The sequence below is a fragment of the Molothrus ater genome, chromosome 13, assembly GCF_012460135.2.
Source record: "Molothrus ater isolate BHLD 08-10-18 breed brown headed cowbird chromosome 13, BPBGC_Mater_1.1, whole genome shotgun sequence".
In the NCBI taxonomy this organism is placed as follows: Eukaryota; Metazoa; Chordata; class Aves; order Passeriformes; family Icteridae; genus Molothrus; species Molothrus ater.
The window spans coordinates 19044570-19067426 of record NC_050490.2 but is presented as its reverse complement, the minus strand read 5'-3'; the positions used below and the strand labels follow the sequence as shown (position 1 = coordinate 19067426).

The window sequence follows — 22857 nt, the reverse complement described above, 5'->3', positions numbered from 1 at the left end:
TTCTTAGTTTCTATGATAAAACCCAGCATCAGCAACTTTATATTACCAAAAGAGCAAGAAAAGACATCATTTTCGGTGAAACAATGAAATCCTGACTAATAATTTTTCCAACTAGTAGAATGGCAGGATAATAAAAAGTCCGGGTAGATTTGTGCTTTACCCCTCAGGTCACCTCCAACCCCGACTTTTCAACCTCGCAACTCTTTCAACCGCTCAGCCCTCGCTGGAAAGTCCTGAATGGCGCGAGACAAGCAATTAGTTTGGAGTTTAATTTGAATTTGCTCGGGCGAGGGCGATTTTTTTGGGGGGTTTTTTTGGGGAGCCGCTCGCTGACCCCGCGGACACCGGAGGGACCTGCGCGTACGGACAGCGCCCCCTGCCGGCCGCCCCTCCCCGCAGCCGCTGCCGCGGACATTTTACCCAAACTCGCCCAAACTGCTCACCTGAAGCTGCACGCAGGTTCGCTGGCCTTACCGCTAATAATCAGACGTGTAATCGTATAGATCATATAAAACCCCTCCCTTAAGTGCTCCCTTTCACAACGAACATATCTCAGCAAATAGCAGTTGCAAAAATTTTACAGCCAGGGAAGGCAAAGCATCCCAAACCACACGTTGTGCCCTAAAATTTTGAAGAGAATAAATTGGAGAGGAAATACCTGCTTGGTTTTTAAGCCTGTCAGCTCCTCAGCAAGTGTAAATATGTATCTGGGAGCCTGAGTAACTCACATTAAATGTCTGCAGTTTAAATCCCCCATAAGTTTTCTGTGCTCAGTGCATGTTTCAGGGAGAGTGGTAAAACACATGGCTCTCTGCAGTCAGATAATATTCCTCTCTGTGAGTGTTTTAGAGTGGTTCTAAAAACCTATTAGCCATGATGCTTTATTCTAATTAACTCTATTATCACAGGGTTAGACAAATCACCTCTCAAGTCTGGGCAACAGCTTTCCAAAAATCATTTTTTTTATAAGTGGCAGCTCACAACTGTGCCATTCACAGACTCTCTTCATGTTGTTTAAAACCAAACACCCCAGAATCTCTCCTAGAGCACTGGGCTTGCTGCAGGATGCTTCTGTTACATAAATTAAATTTTAGAAGAGCATCCCCATGTGAGACCGTTGGCTGTGTGGACCAGAGTGCTGTGCTGAATTTGTGAATGTAATTGATTTTTTGGAGGGATGGCTGTGCCTACTCTTTTTTGGTTTTTTTTTAAAGCATTCTTTGCTAAAAATACCATCTTTACATTTAACTGCTGCAGAACAATTGCAGAACTGGCAGCAGAACTGAAATTTGCAGTTGCAGGAAGGAAATTTGGAAAAATCAAAACTTCATCTTCCAGAATTTGAACACTCCCAGGGCAGAGAGAAGAAAGGGCTTTAAATTCTTGCTGCATCTTTGGGTCACATCCAGGAGTCCCCAAGCTCCAGCTGATCTCCTCTGCCTGATTTTCCTGACATTACTGACCATGCACATCCCAGGTATTTCCCTATTTTTGCTGGATTAGGATCTTTGGACATAAACCTGTTACATTTCAGATCTGTTTTCCTCAGTATCAGCACTCAAAATGTTTTGATCTTTAAATACCCATGTCAAAAAGCAGGAAATTATGAGGAAATTACTTTCATGTAAATATTTTATTTAGGACTGATAAATGTTAACTGCAATAGTGCAAAGCAAAGCATACAATAAACCCATAAAATAATAAAAGTTACTTACAGGAGCAGATTTTTTCTTAGCTATAAGTGGCAGCCTGGTCTCATTGTTGGGGTGTTTTAAACCAGCTTTGTTCTCCACGTTCTCTGGGTCAAGCATAATTTTAAAATCCATTTCCACCTGCTGCTGAAATATGGAATAGGGATAATCCTAAAATAACTGCACTGGGACTGAAGTGTTTAGAGGCAGAAACTGGCTAACATGTTGTAAATTTGCAAAATAATTATAAAAATTGGTATTTTTTAACTCCACACAGAACCGGGCAAAGAGCAAAGTGCCTTTGTTTAGATGGAAAACTTTGTACAGACTGAGCTATTATCCAAATGGACACATCAATGCAGGTACAGGACCTGATCATTAGTGAATGAGGAATTAAAAACCCCTGACAGTAATCAGAATTAAAACATAGTTCTTAATGCACTCTGTGATCTGCATGGAATGAGCTCAACTATTCTGCTAATAAAAATCATGATAATTTAAATCCCGATGGGCAGAAAAAGACTTTACAAGTTTCTTCTTGTTATAAGAAATACCTAAAGCATATCTATAAAACCCAGATGGATGCCCTATGTTTTTACTACAGCAGAAGTTTCTTAAGTTAAAAATATTTTGGTGCACATTCTTTTGCACAAAAGTAAAAATAAATCCAGGAAAATTCCAATTTTTCCAAATAAAATAGGCCATAAAAAGTTCAACAATCATTAGATGTGTACTTGAACTATTGAACAACTGTATTACTTTGTGAAAGCAGTAAAAATGCTTTAATTTATTTATCTGCACTATATATTCCCTCTTCTTTTGATGGTAATTACAAGCAGATGTATCAATGAGATGCTCATTTAGATTTGGGGTTGTAAGAACACAAGTTATTATCCAAGCCAATTACTCTTTTACCCACATGGCTGCACAGAGACAGAAAGTTCAATTTTCACCTCATCAGTGCTTTTGTGGTATTTATTTTATTACCATAACACACCGTTATGCAGGGAGGAAACTGCTGGTGCTATTAAAAACCAGAATTGGGGGAATTGAGCACCTTTCAATTAAAGCAGGAGATGATTCCCAATGCAGACTCCTCACTCAGGCTGACAGGGAAATGATCAATGCAGGGGGAAAGTGCCACACAGGATAACAAGAACTGGAATTGTTAATAAAAAACCACCTGATAAAAGCAGCTTTGTCAGCTTGGGTGGGTGGGAAGGGCCAGTTCCACCCTGCATGGATGACACTGGGATCTTTCCCAGCCTAAATGTTATCCTGGCCTGGGAGAAGGCTCCCATCTCAGCCGCTCCTTCTGCTGAGGAGTTTTTAACCCTTTCATCATGGGGTGCTATCAAACCCTGGCTCCATGGCAGCCAGAGCATTGTGGGCTGCACAGGACACCCAGCACTCATTGATGTGCAGAGGGATCAGGCTGTGATTCCAGACCTGGGGGCCCTGGCACAGCCCTGGGGCTGATTTGCTGCTCCTCTGCACAGCCAGGGGCTCCACTCGGGGCAGAACCAGCTGCTGCTGACAGGCACCAAAAGGGCTCCTGGTGGGGAGAGAAACAGGCACTGAGCTTCCTAAAAACCACTTGGATTCCACCTGCTAAACCCACCCTGCTCTCAGCCAAATGACTGTATTGTTATTTAAACTTGCATTTGGCAGAAATAAAATCACACGAGTTAGCAGAGCACCGCTGAAGCCACTCAGAATTGCATTTACACTTGTATAGTTTTGTAACTTAAAATCAAAAAAGGAAATGACTAAACTAACTTTTTCTAGGTCAATACTCCCATTTGCTTTATGTGATTATGTCACCTCAGTTTTTGTGTCTTGCTGCAATAAAACATCTGTTTCACTTACCACTTAGGGGGCTCTGTGGAATTTACTTCTTTATTACCAGCTGAAGAAAGAGTTAACTCTTGGCCATCTATAGCACTGAAATAATTTTCAGCTTGTTTCTGTTAGAGGGAAAAAAATATGTTTAGCTTATTACAAAGGTATAAGGGATATTAATTTTATTTAATGTGGTTCATTAAGCAACCAGGTCTTTGCTTGACTGAAAAGTTGATAAACTTTGTGCCTCAGTTGGACTAAAAATCTGATTTTTAGTTAGATCAGTTAATTCTGATGACCCATAAAAGGGAGCCATCATTCTGAACTGTAATGTCTGAGTAATCTCATCAGTTGCTTATTGGAAAGGGTTCTTGTAACACAACAAATAAGTGGCCCAAGTGAATTGTTAACACAGACTTAAAAAGCAGAATAATTTTCTGGATCTGCTCTATTTTCCTTACTCTCAGCCCAAGTTCAGTCCTTTCAGTTGCTTTTCTGAGGTCACAAATATCCACAGCTTCTGCATTTCCTTTCAAGGTGGTTTTTTCCATTTTAGGCTTCTGAAGGTTTTCCTGAATCAAAGCAAATGAGGACAAAAATCATACCTGCAACCAAACCCTTTGGGGTTAGGTGGGATTTAACTCAAATTAAATTATTCTTAAATATAGGAGAAAAAAATCCATGCAACTCTGTACTCTCAGGATCTCATACTTTTGTACTACTATAATATTAATATTATAACTTAAATAAGAGAATACAAAGCCAAACACAAACTCATTGGCAGTAGAAAGGCTGGAAAAACTCAATTTTAAAACAAACCTCACAAAGCAGTGACAATAAACTTCAGGACTGAGAGTCTCCGCTTAAGGAACGATGTTTCCTCACGAATGGCACAGGTGCTTTCAGCGGGCAGGGATCCCAAAAGCCTTAAGGAGGGACACCAAACTCAGGCAGCCTGTGAGGAGAGCCCAGCCCATGTCAAACCCGAGTATTCACGTTAACCAAGCAGCTCCGAGCTCCCCAGCCTCGCAGCACCCACAGCCCGGGCCCCGCTCCCACCCGCTGCCCCTCAGGCAGGACCGAGCCCCGCGCGTCCCCCGTCCCCTCACAGCACCGGCCGCGCCGCGCTCAGCGCAGGGATGACCCTGGGTGTCCCGGCTGCTCTGCCGGGGCAGGAGAGGCCGGTCCGGGCAGGGAGGTGCCGGTCCCGGCGCTGTCCGAACCCACCCGGCAGCGCCGGCCCCGCTCCGGCCGCGGCCATGGCGGCACCGCCGCTCCCGGCAACGGGACGCGCCGGCTGGGCCGCACCATCCGCCCCGCCGCCGCGGGGGGGACGGCGCATCCAGCGGGGCCGAGCCCGCGCTCCGCCCGGTCCCTCCCCCGGCCGCCCCCCCCCGCGGGCGGTGGTAGCGGCGCGGCGGAAGGGGCGCGGCGCGGGCGCCATGGCGGCGGCAGCGCGGCCGCTGGCGCTGCTCACCAGCTGTGCCGCGGGCTTCGCGCCCGAGGAGCTCGTCAAACGTGAGTCGGGGCCGCCGCGGCGCCCCAGCGGGCGGAACCAGGGGCCGCGGCTTGCCCGCACCCGCGCGAACCGGGCTGGCAGCGGCTCCCTCTAGCCCCGGCCCTCAGGGGGGCTGTTTTCCCCTCAGGATCGCCGCCATCCCCTCACAGATTCAATTTTCCCCTCAGGGTCACCGCCATCCCCTCACGGACCCAGTTTTCCCCTCAGGGTCACCGCCATCCCCTCACAGATTCAGTTTTCCCCTCAGGGTCGCCGCCGTCCCCTCACGATCCCAATTTTCCCTTCAGGGTCGCCGCCGTCCCCTCACGATCCCAATTTTCCCCTCAGGGTCGCCGCCCTCCCCTCACGATCCCAATTTTCCCCTCAGGATCTCAGTTCTGCCCTCAGGTTCTCATTTTTCCCGTTTAGGTCGCAGTTCTCCTCTCAGTTGTCCCCTCAGGACAGGGGGATCGCAGCCCCCGACCCCTGGCAGAGGGTGTGAGGAGCCTCCTCAGCTTTAAGGAAATAATTCACCTCTTTCTCAGTGCGGAAGGACTAAAAAGGAAAGCTAAAAATTCGGTCTGTCCTGCAGCTGGTGGAATTGCAGATTACACTCGGTACCGAGTACATAGAACTCATTCCGTAGGAAGTGGTTTTCCTGGGAACCAGTTGCTGTTTTTCTGGCTCGAAAGGGGAACACAAGATCTGATAGTAGAGGAAACCATGGTGCAATTTCTGGTATTTTAAAACTGGTGGATTCCAGGAAGAAGCTGTTCATGGCCTTGGTGGGTTGCCTATGTTAGGACAGCCCTGGTTTCTAGGGAGCTCATGAACAGTTTGCTGTGCACACTGAGATGTAGAATTTAACTCCCTCAAATCTTCTCTGGGTTTTTTTTTTTCTCTCTTTCTGAGCAATTCGTATTTAGGACCTCACCAAGTACAAGGCTGCCCCTTTAACGAGGTGGAGGGAGCACAGAACTGGCTCCCTCCACCCCATTAAAGCACGTTTTGAAACAAAAATAACAGTACAAGATATGCAAAGGCTTCTCTGTCAAAGCAGCTGCAGGACACTGAATTATTTAAAGATTCCACAACAAAAATATTATTATTAGCTTATTTTTGAGGAAGGTATAAGCAAATTGGAAGGAATTACTCAAGGTTCCTCTAGGTTTCCCCTTTGATTACTTTGCATAGTGAAATGAAACAGGTGAGCAAAAAGCTACTTAATCTGAGAAAATCTTAAAATGTAAGCTCAGATATTTTTAAAAGTAGTACTCACTTTGAAATATCTCAGCTTCCACTGCTCCCAGTTCCAAATCTGGAGTCTTGTCTGTGTGTCCTCTGACTGGGTTACATTAAAATCCTCCTGAAAGAAATAAAATCATTGGATAAAATAAATACCATCAGCATCTTAAGTCCCTGCTTTGTATAACAAGTGACATTAAATCCGAGGCAGCAGACTGTAAAACATTCAAGGACACACAGGCAGGGACGGGGCAGCAGTGGGGAAGGTTTGGTGAGGTGAAAGAACCTGCCAGAACTTTCCAGGCCAATTCCAAGACTTTTTCCAGGCTTTTTCTCCTGTTCAATGGGAAATGCCTTGAAGATGAGAAGCAGCTGATGGTACACTTGCTAGATATATTTTTATTTGTTTAGGTTTCTCTGAATGCTTTAATTCATGGGACACTGTGGCAAAACAAAGCTATTTAAAAGTGCTCAACATAGATCTGCCTGTTATTATTGTGATGTATTTGTGACAAAACTGCAAATAAGATTGGTTCAGTTTTCATTCTGTCTGATGTGATTGTTCTTCCTTTTCTTTCTGGATTTTTCCCACTCCCCTCCTCCCCAGCATATTTGGGTTCTCTTTACTCCTTGGTGTAGTTCTAGGAGTATTTTTAATGGCTTATTCCACCAGGTGGCTCTCAAGGCCCAGAATGTGGGAACTGCTCCATGTACCTGACAGCTCTGAGGATTTGGGAGCATTTAGGGCATTATGTTCTTAAACCTTTATTCAATCTGAAAAACACTATGAAAAGTGGTAAATATCTTAATCCCTTTGGGAAAAAAAACCTACAAAAAGAAGTTGTAATCATTAAAAAATTATTAATAGACACACAATGTGCTAAAAGTGCTGAAATACTACTTGGGTATTAGAGAACAGGGCAATTACTGGGAGAGAAATTTCACAGGGAGCTGGCAAAATCTCAGCGTGAAGGATGGGTAATCAGCAGCACAATGGGATGAAAGAAAACCCCTCAAAATACAGGAACCAGCAGCAGGTAAAAGGAAATGGGACATGGCCTCATTCTAGCAATGCTTTCAGACCTCACTTTGTCCATGAACTCTTCTAAAAAACCATCCCTTCCAAAGCAGATGGGAATTTCATATCAGCTTTTGAAACCCTTTTCTGAGGGTTCTTTCCCTTGGTTTCCTGGTCAGGGTGACTGACTCAGGTGACTTTGGAGCTGATTTTCTTCCTCGCCCCATTTTCCTCCCTAAGTCTTACTGCTGATTTTCTGGGTTTCAGTAATTTCTGTGGACCCTTTTATTCTTAGCCTCGTGGGGCATTGACTTGTAATTCTGTTAGCTCAGACTGATTTTAATTTACTTATTTTTAACTGTCAAAACACTAGTAAAGGGAAATTAATATCATATTCAAAACAAAACCTCTGAGAATACAAAGCTCAGAACCCAGGTTTGTGTCGTGGTGACTCAGATCTTTGTCCCCCAGCTCCGAAGTGAGGTGGGTAATCTTAGCAAGGAATGTCATCTGATTAAAGATGATCATCTGAAATAATCTGAAAAATAATTGCCATCCAAAATAAATCAAACTTGAACCTGGAAAAATCATTTCGATGTGGCACTTCTTATTTTAAGCAACCCTGAGAGGAGACACCTGTTTCATCCTCTTAAGGAGGAAATGGCTACAGGTTTCTGTTTCCAAGGTCACATTTCTCCCTCAGGGCTGCAAATATTCCTGGTTTACAGCTCTCCCTGCCTTGTGCCCCATGCTCATTCACCAGATCCATTTCTCAGCTTTGCAGTTCAGTTGTAAAAATCACTGCAGCCTTGGCAAGGAGGCTTTCCTGTCTCTTTACTAATCAGATACAGATAAATTCAAATTCATCTCCAGACTATTTGGGGAACAGCCTGTTCCAGCAGCTCCAGGAACTGTCAGTACCTTAAAATACAAATCCTTGAAAAGCCATGGGCTTTATTCTTTAACTCTTCTCCTGCCCCAGGCAATTCTGGATGACTCAGTCCATTTTATAAATAATTGACCTGTGTTCCAAAGTGTCCACGAGTTCATCCAGCCTGAACAAGATTTCCTGGCCTTTCCCTCAAGGAATAATGGGATGCTCTGCTCCCAGCTCTGCTCCAGCTCCAGGAGTGTTCCTGGGAAGGTCCCTGCCTTGGAGGGCAGAGCTTGACAGCACCTGAGCACAGCACTGGATTTTAATGCTGGAGCTCCTACATGGAATTTCATGGGAATTACAGCTGCATCGTAGGAACTGGGTCTATTTTCTCATTAGTTACCTTCAGCTCTTAGTCACAGTTAAACAGATCTTTACATCTCAAAGAGCATGCAAGGGTTGTAATAAAGCTTAGGTTTTCTCTCCATACATCCTGTTTACAGGTACCAAGTTTGAGGTTAACACTTAAAAGGGCATTTCCAGGAAAACAAAAGGCTTTCTGCAGCTTCTGGGTCATATTTTATATTGAAAACTAGAAAATAAATTATTTTGAAAGCTGAGCAATAAAATCTGGGACAGAGTAACAAATTGAGTTGAATTTTTAAAGATCTTGATTATGTACTGGTTTATTATAGTAAAGATGGATCTGCATTGGCTCTGTACTTTTCTAGACAAATGATTTTCTTGCTGCTGCTGTTCCTCTCCTCCTCACCCGTTTTGTGTCCTGCAGGTATCACAGGAACAGATGACCTTTCTGTGGGTGCAGTAACAAGTGGAAGAGTGAATTTCTACCCCTGGACGATAGATAACAAATACTATTCTGCAGATATTCATCTCTGTGTGGTCCCAAACACATTCCACGTGACTGCAGAGATCGCTGAGGCTGTGCAGGCATTCCTTGTGTACTTTGACAGCACAACAGTAAGGGCTCTTCTGCTTCATTCTCCTGCCTTAGCACAGTGAGAACCATAAAGCAGAATCTCCACCCATCCCCTCTAAGCTGTTCTGTTCATTGGCAGAAGATCAATATTCAATACTAAATATTCCATTTCCCTGCTAACAATAGCAGCAGTTTCCTTGTCTCTCAACTCCTCTCCTCCAGCTGGAAGAGGGGTTTTCAGGAGCCATTATGCCACCATGGCAAATCCATCTGCCAGCTTTATTCCTAGCTGCTGCTGCTTCTTAAAGGCTCCTTTAGGACAGATAAAATTTAGGGAGCTAAACATAAAATTCAGGGCATTTCACCCCAAATTGTTTTTACTAAACCAGCAGCAGTGAAAACTGGTAAAAAGCAGAAACCAGAAGGTTGAGACAAAAAAAGCCTATTTCGTTATATAATTCAATTCTAATACTATTAAAAACTAAAGTATTGCAGGATGTATTCCAAAGAACACTTTTCTTTTCCCCTGCAGAAAACTGGACTGGAGGGTGTCTCTGAATGGCTGCCCCTGACAGAAGAGTGGCTGCCAGAAGTGATGATCCTGGTTTGTGACAGGGTGTCTGAGAACGGTAGGAGAGCCAAAGAACTCCCACCCTCACTTAGAGCCATTAGCCTGCATAATAATTGACTTTCTAATTACATCAACAATTACCTCTCCGAGTCTGGGTGAGACCGGCCTGGAGAGCTCAGGGGAGCAGCAGCTGAAGCCTTCAGTGGGATGTGGTTAGAACACAATCAGAATTTTACCAGATTGCTCAGAGTCAGCTCTGTCCTGCCACTGCAGGGGGACTAAAAGACATTCCTGGTGCTGGATGTGCACGATCCTGCTGAAAAACATGGGGAGCACTTGGTTGTTGATGCCATTTTTTTGGCATTTGGACATTGAGCACACACATTTGCTGTGTTTCTAGACAGCAGCAAGCTGGGAGGTGCAGATGTGTCCCTGCAGCTCAATTCAGTGTCAGACCCAGAGTTAACAGAAGTCTTCATTCACACCTACATTGATTGTACCCTCTGCAAAACCATTTGATTCTATTCCTCAGTTCCAAGGAGGAGTTTAACTCTATTTTTGGAAGCCACAGTGAATGGAGGATCCATGCCAGCTGCTCTACATTTCCCATACACTCCAGAGCAAGCAAACCACTTTGAGGGAATAAAACACAGCTAAATCTTCTGATAAATATGCTGGTACTGGTCTCAAATCTGCACCTTTAATACCCATTTTTGTCTCCCAATTTAGGTGTAAACAGACAGAAAGCTCAAGAATGGTGCATCAAGCATGGCTTTGAGCTGGTAGAGCTCAGCCCTGAGGAGCTGCCTGATGAAGATGGTAGGTCTGCTGCTTCTCTTGCCATTTTGAGAATGAAAAGTGCCCCAAAAACACCTTTGCAGTAAAGTTATGCCCCTTGCAGTTGTTGATGTGCCCCATGATTACAGCATGGAATGCTCGGGTTGGTGGGGCTGAGTCTCAGCTAGAAAAGGTCAGGAGGGGGAGGAGGTTATTTCCTCTGAGAAATTCCATCTGTCCCCTCCCAAATCCAGCTGCTGTTTGTGCAGCACCTACGTCAAAATAATATCTGCTCCTTTTTTGGCACTGCCCTAAGACTGTATTGATACATCAGAAGTTTATATTCAACTTGGAAAATCAACCTAAAGAAACATTTTTGTGCATGATGGCAGAAAAATTCTGGTTTTAAAAAGACTTGAAAACTATTTTGTGCTATCTTGGTACAAACAGTGACATGATAGGCTGAAAATGGCAGGTTGTTAAAAGCATTTCAGAGCAACAGGAGTTGTTACACAGGAAATAAACCAGTTTCAGAATCACTGGCTGCCCAACATTTATAACTTGAAAAACAAAACCAGCAAGAAGAGTCAGAAGTGTGGTGTTCCACTCTTGAAAAGTGACTGTGCATTTCCTGACAGCCTTATCAGCATCAGCCTTATCTCCTCACTTCAGTGACACAAAAAAGCATTTTCACCTTACCTCTCTGGAGTAAAATGAGATAACTGCGGGCTGGAGAGGAATCAGTCACTAACATTTGCTCTATTTCAGGTTCTCCAAGCACATTGCAGCCACCAAAAATAATTCACTATAAAACCCTCACTGGAACACATCCCTCCCCTTTCCCCCCATTTAAAGGCTACTAAAATTGGATCTTGAGGAGCTGAGAGGTGTCCCTCTCTCCCCAGCATGCCTTTAAAAATGTTTCCCTTTAAGTCAAGGAGGGAGATTTACAGATTTGATTCACAGAAACTGGGAAAATCGGAAGTGAAGACTCCTTAGACTAAACAAATACAAATTGCTTTAAAAATAGTACCCTTTAATCAAGTTATTTTTCTATTGAATAATTCTTGTAAAGAACAAGCTCTTTACCATTTACAGGAACAAGCTCTTTACCATTTCTTTAATGGGAGTAATAACAAGTCAGGATGTTAATTTGTGGAATATTGGGATACATGTTCTTTCCTAGCTGTTTAATCTGGTAGTTGATTCACTGTGAGTCATGCAGAGGAGGAACTGTGTTCCTGTGAGTAACTTATTTACCCCCCAAACATTCTGGGTGAGTTACAAAAGGCACAACAGATGCTGTAAACACACTGGGCCAATCTCTGCTCAAAATTCTGACATTTCAGGCAGCTCATCTCAAATAAGCTGGAACTTTTGTTTTGACTCATTGTCAGTTGTTTGCACAGCCAGGACAAGAGCTCTAAACTGGGACTCTTGATAATGACTCTGATATCAAACCAAACAGCATCATCACAGAGGGCAACACATCTGATTTCAGCCTCAAATGCATTTCTAAAGGCAGTTTCAGTTACTGCACCTGATCCCTGAGTCACTTGAGCTTGATTTCTAAACAAAAACAGTTTTGTATCCAAAGGATTGTTTGGGTGGTTTTTTTTTTCCTTTGTCAACCTGCACAAACATGGGAAGCTGACTAAACTGAGGAAATGGGAAAACTGACTTGATCCAAAGTGGTGTCAGATCTATTCAGTAAATAAATTAAAATCTGAATAATGCTTTCCCTGGGCTTTCAAGTTCCTGTAATTCCTGGGATTACTGGAACTTTTGGAGTAAGATATTGTGGGGACAGCTTTGCAATATTCCTTTCCATTTTTTACAGGCATCACACCTCTTTTCTTTCTAAAAGAAAGAAAAATAATTCTGGTATCTATTTTCTAATACATTTCTATGCTGTAAAGCATTGTAAAACATCTTGGGGTGAAAGATTCAAGTTTCTTGTCTGTTGCTATAAAATTTATATATGTACTATAAAGTATAATATACTGCCATATTATTTGTTATAATTTACTGATTTGTTATTTATTATTATTTATAAACATATTAAAGTATATTATAATTTTATAATATGCTATAAAGATGTTACTTAATGTAGGCCTCCTGCTAAATATTTAACCAAAAGGATTTAGATACCTGCAAAATGCTGAGGCCACAATTCATTATCCCTAATTTAGATACCTCCAAAATGCTGAGCCCACAGTTCCTGATCCCTGGCAGCTCAGCCCAAGAATGAGGCATTAATTTACATTTGCTTGGCCTCTCACCAATCAAAGGTGACAAATCCATGTTTTGTACCAGGAGCAGAGTTGGCAATGATTGTGAGAAGCCAGGAGAGGCCTTCAGCCCAGCTCTGGAGGCACGGGGTGGTGTCTGGAGCTGTTTGCAGCAGTTCTCAGAGCCCTCTCTGTGTTTTGGTGCAGATGATTTCCCCGAGTCCACGGGAGTGAAGCGCATCGTGCAGGCCCTCAACGCCAACGTCTGGTCCAACGTGGTGATGAAGGGTGGTAGGTGCCCCGGGCCTGGCTGGGCCCTGCAGGCTGGGGAGCTCCAAGGGAGCAGCTCAAAGGGCCAGCACAGGCCCGGCTGCACGCTCTGGCACCTTCCCCAGGACCAGCAGGGCCCAGGCCTTGCTGTCATCCCCCCTTGAGGTCACAGGCAGCGGGTGAGATCTATCACAGAATGCTGCCGTGCTTTGGGTCGGGAGGGACCTTAAAGCTCAGCTTGCCCTCTGTGCCAGGCTGCTCCAAGCTCACCCAGCCTGGCCTTGGACAGTTCCACCCACAACTTCTCTGTGCCAGGGCCTCACCACCCTCACAGGAAAGGATTTCTGTGTAAAACTGCTCCTGTTCCAGCACCTGCTCCTGTTTCCTCTCTGCTTTAACTTGCACTCTACCAATAATTTGATAAATATTTAAATATTCCATTAATCCTGCAGGTTGCAATGAAAACTCAAAGTTTGTTCTACCAAACTCTAGTAGGAAATAGGTTGTAATTATCAGCTTTATCAGACTGATACATGCTTCAGTGTAGAAGCAAAGGTTAAATTCCACATTTGTTGTAGAGGATTTTTGGTTTGTTTTTTAAATTTTTGAACTAAGGAGAAGAATAGCAAGTGCAGAGATGAGATTTGGCAAAGGAGCCATGTCAAACATTCAAGGGCTACAGAAAACCCCACTTGAGTACATGGAAACCACAGATTTTATTTACAACAGTGCAAAGAATGGGCAACCCCAGATAATTTCCTGAGGAAGCTGAATATCAGGTAGAGTTAGAATTTGGAAAAATCACTTTAGCCTTACAGTCATCAGAAAAGGAAATGCTGTGGTTACAAGGGTAGATCCTTCCATTTACTTGAAAACCTTTAATTACCTTTCTAATCACACAAACAGCTGCAGCAAATGTAGGAAGCTAAAACTCTTCAGGAGTGCTTGGCCTGGAATTTCTTATTCACAAAGCCTCATCCCACCACCAACCTTCCAACACCTCTCTGCTCCCTGATGTCCCATTTCCCACTGCTGTGGCTTCTCCCTTCCCACAGCCACTAACTGTGGAATGATTGAAAGCCCTGAGAGGCTGCTGTGTCTGCAAGGTGCTTGCTGGGACTCAGTAAAACCAGGACGAGAATTATTAACCTGCATTTTTTAATGCAGCTTTTTGAGGAGTTCTCATTCCCCATCAGAACTGAGGTGAAGGTGGGCCCTGACTCAGTGTAACCCTTGCAGAGAACCAGGTAACCTTGGCACACGGTGTCAGGTTATCTCACTTGTGCTAAAAATGGTTTTTGAACACCACGTTTCCTGTATTTGGCAGATGCCACCTTAGAGAACAGCAGAATTTAGTCACATGCTCAGTTCCTCACAGGGGGGAAATTCCTGCACATCACTGCTGTGTTCTGTAAAGGTCAGGCTCCTTGAAAAATCCTGATTTTTCTCTGTGCACAGCACCAGCCCCACACAGCACTGCTGCACCACCACACACCCCTCAGGAAGTCAGCTATATTTGGAAGGTGTTGCAGCCTGACTGTGCCTTCAAAGGGAAATTGTTGAGCTCATTTTGCTTAAAATAACACTTTTTACAACCTGTAACATATCTTTTGTTTTCAGCTTCCTCCAGATCCTAGAAACTGGCTCCCATGTAAATCCAACTTTAGCTTTTCCACTGAAAATGACCTGCAATTCCTGGCTGGTTGGGAACCATGCAGGGAAGAGTTACCAGAGACCCTAAGAGAGAGCCAGTAGTAAATGTCTACTAGCAAATACTTACAGCACTGTTAGGTGCAGCCTTAATTCAACAGCATTGCCTTAATTCAAACCCCTGTTTCCATGAGAATTTAAATTTACAGACAGAGCAGGAATAGCCTTTTTCAAGCACAAACACCAGACTCATTATTTTATTGCATTAAGCCCCAACACAATTCTTGTCAAGCTGCAGGGTTTTTCACACACCTATTCATTAAAGTTTTAAACTTCAGGTTTTTTTCTCTCACCATTAAATGCATCGTTCTCACACAGTTCCATAAAAAGAATTAAATGTAACACAGTTGAATTAGAAGCAAGTTTACACCAAGTAAGGAATCCCACGTGCTCTGTGAGTAAATGGAGCAGCATTATCTCTACTCCAGGCCAAAGGAGCAGCCTTACCTGGGACTCTGCCAGGAACAAATCCTCCCTGGAGCTGGTGGAAGGTTGGTTCTCCAGGCCTTGGGGCTCCTTTCAGTCTCTGGAAGTTTTCTTGAGCAGGAGAATGTGAGGGATTCTCCAGGTAACACATTTCCCTCCCCACAGAGGTATTAAACTGCTGCTAACCTTCTCTGTCTCTGCAAGAGCCTCTGTGGCAAGAAGAGAAACCATTTCCAGCCCTCCAGGAGGGGCTGCTTGGCTTCTTTCCTGCTTAAATCCCAGCCTGAGTGATCCCAGGTGAAGCTGCTTACCTCAGGTGGGGCCAGGAATGAGCCTGGCTCTAATCACAGCTAATTAACCTGATTTAGGGAGGCCATTTAAACAAATGGTGAATTTTGATGTGTTAATTCCAGTTTTATGTGTAAGGATCACCATGTGTCAGCTGGAGACAGACAGGAGGAATGATAATAGGTAAAGGTGGTGGAAAACACTTGGCCATGAAACTGGAATCTGGGAATGCTGAATCCATGTTCAGAGCATCATAAGTGATTCCTGTGCCACTTCAGAGAACATGGAATGGGGAATGGTTTGGGTGGCAAGGGACCCTAAACCCCATCCCATTGCACCCCTGCAGGGGCAGCCCCAGCTGCTCTGGGCCCCACTGTAGCCACTGACTCCTCCAGGAAGTGGGATGAGCTAATTTTTGGCTTTCCTGCCTCAAGAACGCTGTGTAAGGCATCACCCACTTCCCAAATTGCACCCAGAAGTTGAAATAACTTCTACATCCAATAAATGGAGTTTATAGGAAGGGTTTTCCAAGGGTGTGCCTGCAACCAAGTGTTGTGTCTGCCTCCTCCCTAAACATGGACCTAGGGACAAATAGCTGCTGTTCAGAGGTCCCTCTTGCACACTCCAGGTTTTTCAGAAGGGGATGACATTTGTAATAACTCTGGCTGAGGTTCTGCAGTGTTGGAGGAGGGAATGTGGAGCCACTGCCATGTTTCTGTGCAGGACAGACTCTAATCCCAGCTATGAACGAGGCCATGATTAGATCACTGCATCCACCCCTCTGCCAGTGTGGGAATGTTCTTTCTCCAGGACATTCTGCACTGCAGTGTCCAACCTTGCCTGAGGTGACTCAGAAATTGGCTCCATGTCCACCTTCACAGCTTCCCCAAAGCCAGCTCTCAGCTCAGCCCATGAAACTGGGGCAGCTGCTTTGCTTTGGGATGCAAATCCCAGACTTCATCCTGCAGTCCCTGGTCACTGACCTGCTGGGCCTCACGGGCAGCTGAAGGTTTTCCAGGGAATTCGTTCAGCTCCACTGCTTCACTTCTTCCCACCCCTCTGGCCAGGGATCTGCTAAAGCAGCAAAAGGGGACAAAGCAGAGCCAGCGGCCCCAAATACCTGCCAGGGATGGGGCAGAACAGATCAGCTGCAGGAACAGGGAATGGGACTCAGGAATTCTGACATGGAGATGTGTTTGTGTGAGTGCTGGATGGGCCCAGTTACACATCCAGCCCCTCAGAAGGAGAGGCTGGAGAAATGGCAAGGAAATTTGGGCAGAGCATCCAAATGACATCACCTCAACAGTTGAGTCTAGAGCTTAGTCATGAGTGTAATAATTTAGAACATACTTCATTTAAAAAGTAACATTAAATCTCTCTTCTGGCAGAAGTCATTGTTTCCTGGCTATTTCTGGTACAATAACTTCACATTTTTTCAGTTTTAGTTGACTAAAATACAAAGGTTTGCAGAAAAATCTCCTGAGTGCCTTGTATAACTGAAAATATTTACTACTCAGTGCAAGGCCAGTTTGTATTGAGTAGTAAACTGACTTAAAAAAACCTGACTTAGTAAAAAACACCTCATCATATCACCCATTATGCACATATTTTTATATAAAACAGGTTTAAAAATACAGCCAGTTCAAATTAAAAATACTGCACCACATTTATTATCTTAGATGTCTGTTTGGGTTTGAAATCACTTTTTAGGTTGGGTTTTAAACCAGCATTGAGATACACCCTAGGCCAGCAGAGGGGAGAACCCAGAGCACCTTGCAGTGAGAAGAAGCCCTGGATTTGATGGATGAATCCACCCAGGAATTCTGAATTAGATATTTAACAGTTTTCTTTGCCATGACTGTTGTGCTCAGCCTGTTCAGGCTGTGAGCAAAGGCTCTCCTTGCCTTTCCTGAATCCAACCTCAGACTCGGGGCTGCTTCCCATGGAGGTTAAACCTGGGCACCAGCAGCAGCAAATTCTGCTTCTGGATTTTCCAGCTGTGTCATTTGGAATTTACCAGCTCAGATCCCAACGGAGAGAGGCTTCCAACAAGCTCTAAAAAGACCCCACATCTCCTGTGGCTCACATTCTCTTCCCTGGGGGGAATATTTAGCAGCTAAAGGTGCAGACACAGTTGAAAGCTTAGAATTGGTGTGAAATTTCTGCTTAAAATGTGTTTTCAAGTGCACTGGCAGAGTTTTCCATGGTGCTGTGGAATACCCCCTCTCCCACCTGGCCAGCCCCAGTATTGGCAGTAATTTTGCACTTTGTGCTTTGTTGCAGACAGGACCCAGGGCTTTGGTCTCCTCAGCACCTTGGCAGGAGCAAACAGGAGCCGTGGCTGTGGAGAGACCCCGGAGACAGAAGTAAACAGTGATTCCAGTAATTCCAGTAATTCCTGCTTCCTGCTCTGCTCAGGCCCTGCCTTCTTCCATTGGGGGGTGGCTGGGACCTCCCCTTGTGCCACAGAGCCAGAGGAAAGAGCACTAAAGGCTCCATTCAAGATGGGTTTGATTATATGCAGATTATCCCCTTTGGGGCACAACAAAACCTGTCATTCCATAGTGGTATTGCAAAAACCCCAACAAATCCATCCTGAAATGCCTTCATGCAGCACCAATTCCCAGTGCTGCAGAAGGGCCTTTCCATGGCACAGGTTGTGCAGTAACACTTTGAGATAAAGCGCAAGGGTTTGAAAGGAAAGCAGGGAGCACCTGATTTGCTGCTGATGTTTTTTCATGCATTACTGGATACTGAAATATCTTTGTGTCCTGACAGTCCAACCCATCCCCAGGAGAGAGGGAAGAGTCCCAGTCAGATGGTGGAGAGGATGGAGCTGGCACACACAGCCTGGAGCCTGACAGTGCTGCAGGTGAGCTCAGCAGGGACACACAGGCACTGCCCGGGCCAGGAGAGGCCTGGAATCCCTGCAGCATTCCAGGGGAGGGGACTGCCTTACCAGCCCTGTGTGAGATCTGGATCTCTGATGTTCTCTCATCAGCTCATCACTCTTTGATTCACTCTGTGGCTCTGTGTGGACACATCATCCTGGAATCAGCAAGAAATCTTAAATACTGGATGAGCTCACATGTCATGTATCACAGAATCATGGAATCTGGAATATTTTGGGTTAAAGCTCATCCCATTCCACCCCCTGCCATGGCAGGGACACCTTCCCCTGTCCCAGGGTGCTCCAAGCCCTGTCCAGCCTGGCCTTGGACATTCCAGGGATCCAGGGGCAGCCCCAGCTGCTCTGGGCACCTGTGCCAGGGCCTGCCCACCCTGACATGGAAGGATTTCTTCCATAAAATTAATCATCACTGTAACAATGCCATGATTTGTCTTTATGAGCCATCAGTAAATTAAGTGTTTCTTTCTCTCTTATGACATTGGAATTTGCAAATGGGATTTGCAGCTGTTAAAATCCTGGTTTTCTGCTGAGAAACCAGAATCATTTCTCTTCAACCAAGCTGTATTTCAGATCCCATGCTGGATATGGACATCCAGGAGCTGGCCAGCCTGACCACGAGGGATGGGGACCTGGAGAACTTCGAAAGGCTCTTCTCAAAGCTGAAAGAAATGAAAGGTAACACACCAGGAGAAATGGACCTGAGCTCTGGCACCTCCTGCAGGGGCTCAGAGAGAGCCAGGAGTGACTTGGGAAGCTGTGAAATTCCTGTTCTTCTTCCTCAAGTCCTTTAGAGGTAGCTGCTCTTTCCATTCATTTGTCCTTTATCTTGATAATGCTCTTGAAAGCAGCAGATGTTGCACTGGGAGGTCCCAGATCAGGTGTAGGAGATGCTCTGCAGTTCCCAGATCAGGTGCAGGAGCTGCTCTGCAGTTCCCAGATCCAGGACAGGAGATGCTCTGCAGTTCCCAGATCCAGGACAGGAGCTGCTCTGCAGTTCCCAGATCCAGGACAGGAGCTGCTCTGCAGTTCCCAGGTCCAGGGCAGGAGATGCTCTGCAGTTCCCAGATCAGGTGCAGGAGCTGCTCTGCAGTTCCCAGGTCCAGGGCAGGAGCTGCTCTGCAGTTCCCAGATCAGGTGCAGGAGATGCTCTGCAGTTCCCAGGTCCAGGGCAGGAGATGCTCTGCAGTTCCCAGATCCAGGACAGGAGATGCTCTGCAGTTCCCAGATAGGTGCAGGAGATGCTCTGCAGTTCCCAGATCCAGGACAGAAGCTGCTCTGCAGTTCCCAGATCCAGGACAGGAGCTGCTCTGCAGTTCCCAGATCAGGTGCAGGAGCTGCTCTGCAGTTCCCAGATCCAGGGCAGGAGCTGCTCTGCAGTTCCCAGATAGGTGCAGGAGCTGCTCTGCAGTTCCCAGATCAGGTGTAGGAGCTGCTCTGCAGTTCCCAGATCAGGTGCAGGAGCTGCTCTGCAGTTCCCAGATCAGGTGCAGGAGCTGCTCTGCAGTTCCCAGATCAGGTGCAGGAGCTGCTCTCTGCTCCCTCCTGAGTTCACGGCCCCACTCCTCTCCTTCCCCACAGACAAAGCTGCCACGCTGCCTCACGAACAGAGGAAGCTGCACGCAGAGAAGGTGAGCATTGGGAATTGGGGTGGGATCAGTAAAATGGGCGATTTCTTTCCAAGCCACAGTTCCTGCTCCTGCAGAGTTCCTGGATTAAGAGTAGTGAGAACAAACCACACAGTCCTAGGGAAGACTTGTCAGGTATCTCCCAAAACCTGAATAACCTGGAAGTTTGAAATACCAGAAAAGCATAAAATCCTGAAATGGTTTGGGTTGGAAGGGACCCTAAAGATCATCTCATTCCACCCCACTGCCATAAAAAAGACTTTCCCCTTTGTGAATTCTGAGCTGAAAGCCCTGCAGTCACTGGGGGTGCTGGCCAGCTTCCACAAGTCAATGGAAAAGTCTGGATCTCCTGGAAAATGTAACGATGCCTTAAATGGCACAGGTTTTGTAGCACAGGTGCCTCCCATGACCTGAATCATTGCCTCTGTGTTGCTGAAATTCCTTCACCTCAGAGGGGATGTGTTGCACTAACAGACCTGGTTGCCAGATTTAGCTGCTGGTCAGTTCCTGCTCTTTGGATGGGAAATACAAAATCTTCAATCATGTGATGGGAATTTTCTCCCTTTCCCATCTCTTTTGCCATTGTAGGTGGCCAAAGCCTTCTGGATGGCAATTGGAGGAGACAGGGATGAGATTGAAGGTCTCTCCTCAGATGAAGAAAACTGAATTCCTCTGCAGCTGGAAGTGCCAGAGCAATCCTGAGGGAATGATCCTTCCCTGAATTAGTGTTCATTGCCAAAAACCCCATTTAGCTGTAGCTGCTTCCCTTGGTGACAGCATTCCCCATGTTCCACATTCCACAGCATCTCCTGGCTCCAGAGGCTTTGTCTGACTGTCCTGTCTCCTCTCCCAAAGGACTTTGGGAGGTGACACGTGTGTGGTTCAAGGAAACAGTGATGAGTTTACATTTTACAAATGAACATTTTTATGATTTCCTCTCTGGGGTTTAAATAAACAAATGTGCTCCCAGTTATCTCTGCACACAGGGCTGGGGCTTGGGAAGTGACTCCTGAATTCCAAACTGCATTTTTCAGCTGTAGGGCTCTTGGATGGTTTTATGGAGCTTTTCCCAGTTCAGCCTGGCCAGATTAGGATGAGCCATGAGGAGGAGGTTGCTGAGCTCCATCCTGCCAAGTGCCAAAGCCATTACACGTGGCCCCAGGCTTGGATTGTGTTTGGATTTTGCCTGTGTAAGGATGGGGGCTTCCCTGGAGTGTCAGGTGTTGTCTGCACTCCCTGGATTCCCAGTGAAATGCCAGATGGCTGCTGCTGCTCCAGGGGTGGAATTCCCTGCCCAAACCTTGCGCAAGGCCTGGCAGAGTGCACGGAGCTGCTCTGGGGAGCTCTGTCCTCAGTGCCCCCACTCCTGTGTGTCCGTCGGGCACAGGGCTCAGCAGGAATTCCCTTTTCCTGGAGGGAGCCCCCATCACTTCCACAAGCAGCACAGGCCCCAGAGCCTCTGGAATGACGGACACGGAGGGAAGGTGGAGCCTGGTGAGGAGCCAGAGGAGAAAGGGGAGATGCCACCCTGGCTCCTCTGTGCAGGCACAGGCACTGGATCCATGGGCAGAGGATCCAACAGATTCCCATAGGGCAGAGTCTGGCCCCAAGAACTTTTCCTTATCCATCTGAAAACCCACCCTGTTAAGCACCCTCAGTTAGAAATTCCAGAATTAACTTTTCCAATGTCTCCTGAATTGCCGAGTCCCAGGACACGGGTTTGCCATCGATTCTTGGATGGCTTTATGTTCTGCAGGCACTTTCACAGTGCTCCTTGAATTCCCTCTTTAATGCTGAAGCAAAGGTGAACGTAAATCATCATTCTTGGAATGCTGGGAATCATTTCCTGCATGGACACTGCAGCGTTTAAGGACAAGAACTGCAGCCTCACTGGCAGTTTGGGAAGTGTTTCTCAGCTGAAGCCAGAGCAGGAGCTCCCCACAGTGAAACACCTGGTTTGGGAAGAGTTCTGGAATTTGAGACAGCCAAGGAAACACCTGCCAGGGACACCTTCCCAGGCAGCTGCGGGGCCTTGCTGTGACTGCACCTTGTCCCAGCACAGGGAATGTGGCACAGACTCTGCAGGTGGCTCACTCCAAGCAGGGAATGAGTTTCCCCATTGGGTTTCCCCACTGCCTTCTCGGTAGCTGAAGATTCTGCCCCTTCTAAATCTTTGTTGTGTGATGGTGATAAATGGCCAAAGTGCCAAGGGAATAGAGTGGAGGCAGCGAAGAAAAAATGGGCTTGGACACTTTATAAACCCATTCTTTAGATGTGTGATAGAGATGTGACTTTTTAAATTTAATGAGATGGTATCAGTTAAAACCCAGTGCTTTGCTGCCTTTTTATGAGGTAGCAGCAGCTCATTCCCATACTCAAAACTCTTTAAACATGATTTATTGTAAATGTGGGTCTTCTCTGTAGGAGCACAAATCATGGAGGCAGGAAGTGTGGCTGGAGACACTGGGAATAATTTAATGATCCTTTGAGGTTGTTGTGTTGTGGTTTAAAATCGAGGTTTACTTTGCTGGTGCTTTTTTTTTTTGTGGGTTGTTTGGGGCTTTTCTGAAGAGACCCTTTGGTTTTGGCTACAGAATTTCTTTACAAAATAAGAAGTTACAGAAATGAATAAAAGGGGCATTAGTGGAAAAGCAGATTTGTGTCTGTCACTCAGTTTCTCTTTGTGTAGAAGAATTCCCAGTTGGTTCCACAGAATCCCGGAGTGGTTTGGGTTGGAAATGCCCTTAAAGGCCTCCAGTCCCACCCTGCCATGGGCAGGGACAGCCCCAGGTTTGACATCCTTGTCCCAGTTCCAGAGCTGTTGCTGCTGCAGCATTCCCAGCTCAGGCATTCCCAGTGTTCCTGGGCAGGCCAGGCTGCAGCTGAAGCCCTGGGATGGCAGAGCCTTCCCTGCCACCCGTCCAGCCCTGGCACCCAGCT

General features: G+C 45.8%; 2 protein-coding genes across 7 annotated transcripts in view; one reads left to right on the top strand and one right to left on the bottom strand.

Moving 5' to 3' along the window:
* The window catches only part of IQCH (IQ motif containing H), a 53396-nt gene extending 48583 nt beyond the window's left edge, over window positions 1–4813 (bottom strand). The window contains exons 1-6 of one of the 6 annotated variants that reach the window (XM_054516248.1): window positions 4761–4813; window positions 4353–4488; window positions 3995–4105; window positions 3561–3658; window positions 3141–3246; window positions 1716–1835 (exon numbers count right to left, since the gene is read on the bottom strand). In XM_054516248.1, coding sequence (XP_054372223.1) covers window positions 1716–1835; window positions 3141–3246; window positions 3561–3658; window positions 3995–4084 — 414 coding nt within the window. In that variant the 5' untranslated portion in view covers window positions 4085–4105; window positions 4353–4488; window positions 4761–4813. The other 5 variants (XM_054516249.1, XM_054516247.1, XM_054516250.1 and 2 more) reach the window with 5 other exon arrangements.
* A 144-nt stretch (window positions 4814–4957) lies between these two features.
* On the top strand, window positions 4958–22571 carry AAGAB (alpha and gamma adaptin binding protein). Its single transcript, XM_036389602.1, has 10 exons — window positions 4958–5051; window positions 8959–9149; window positions 9641–9737; window positions 10409–10498; window positions 12895–12978; window positions 17665–17747; window positions 18160–18253; window positions 18863–18967; window positions 19871–19920; window positions 20506–22571. Exons 1-10 carry the CDS (start codon window positions 4976–4978, stop codon window positions 20581–20583), a joined length of 948 nt encoding a protein of 315 aa, XP_036245495.1. The 5' UTR covers window positions 4958–4975; the 3' UTR covers window positions 20584–22571.
* Window positions 22572–22857: the final 286 nt, after the last annotated feature.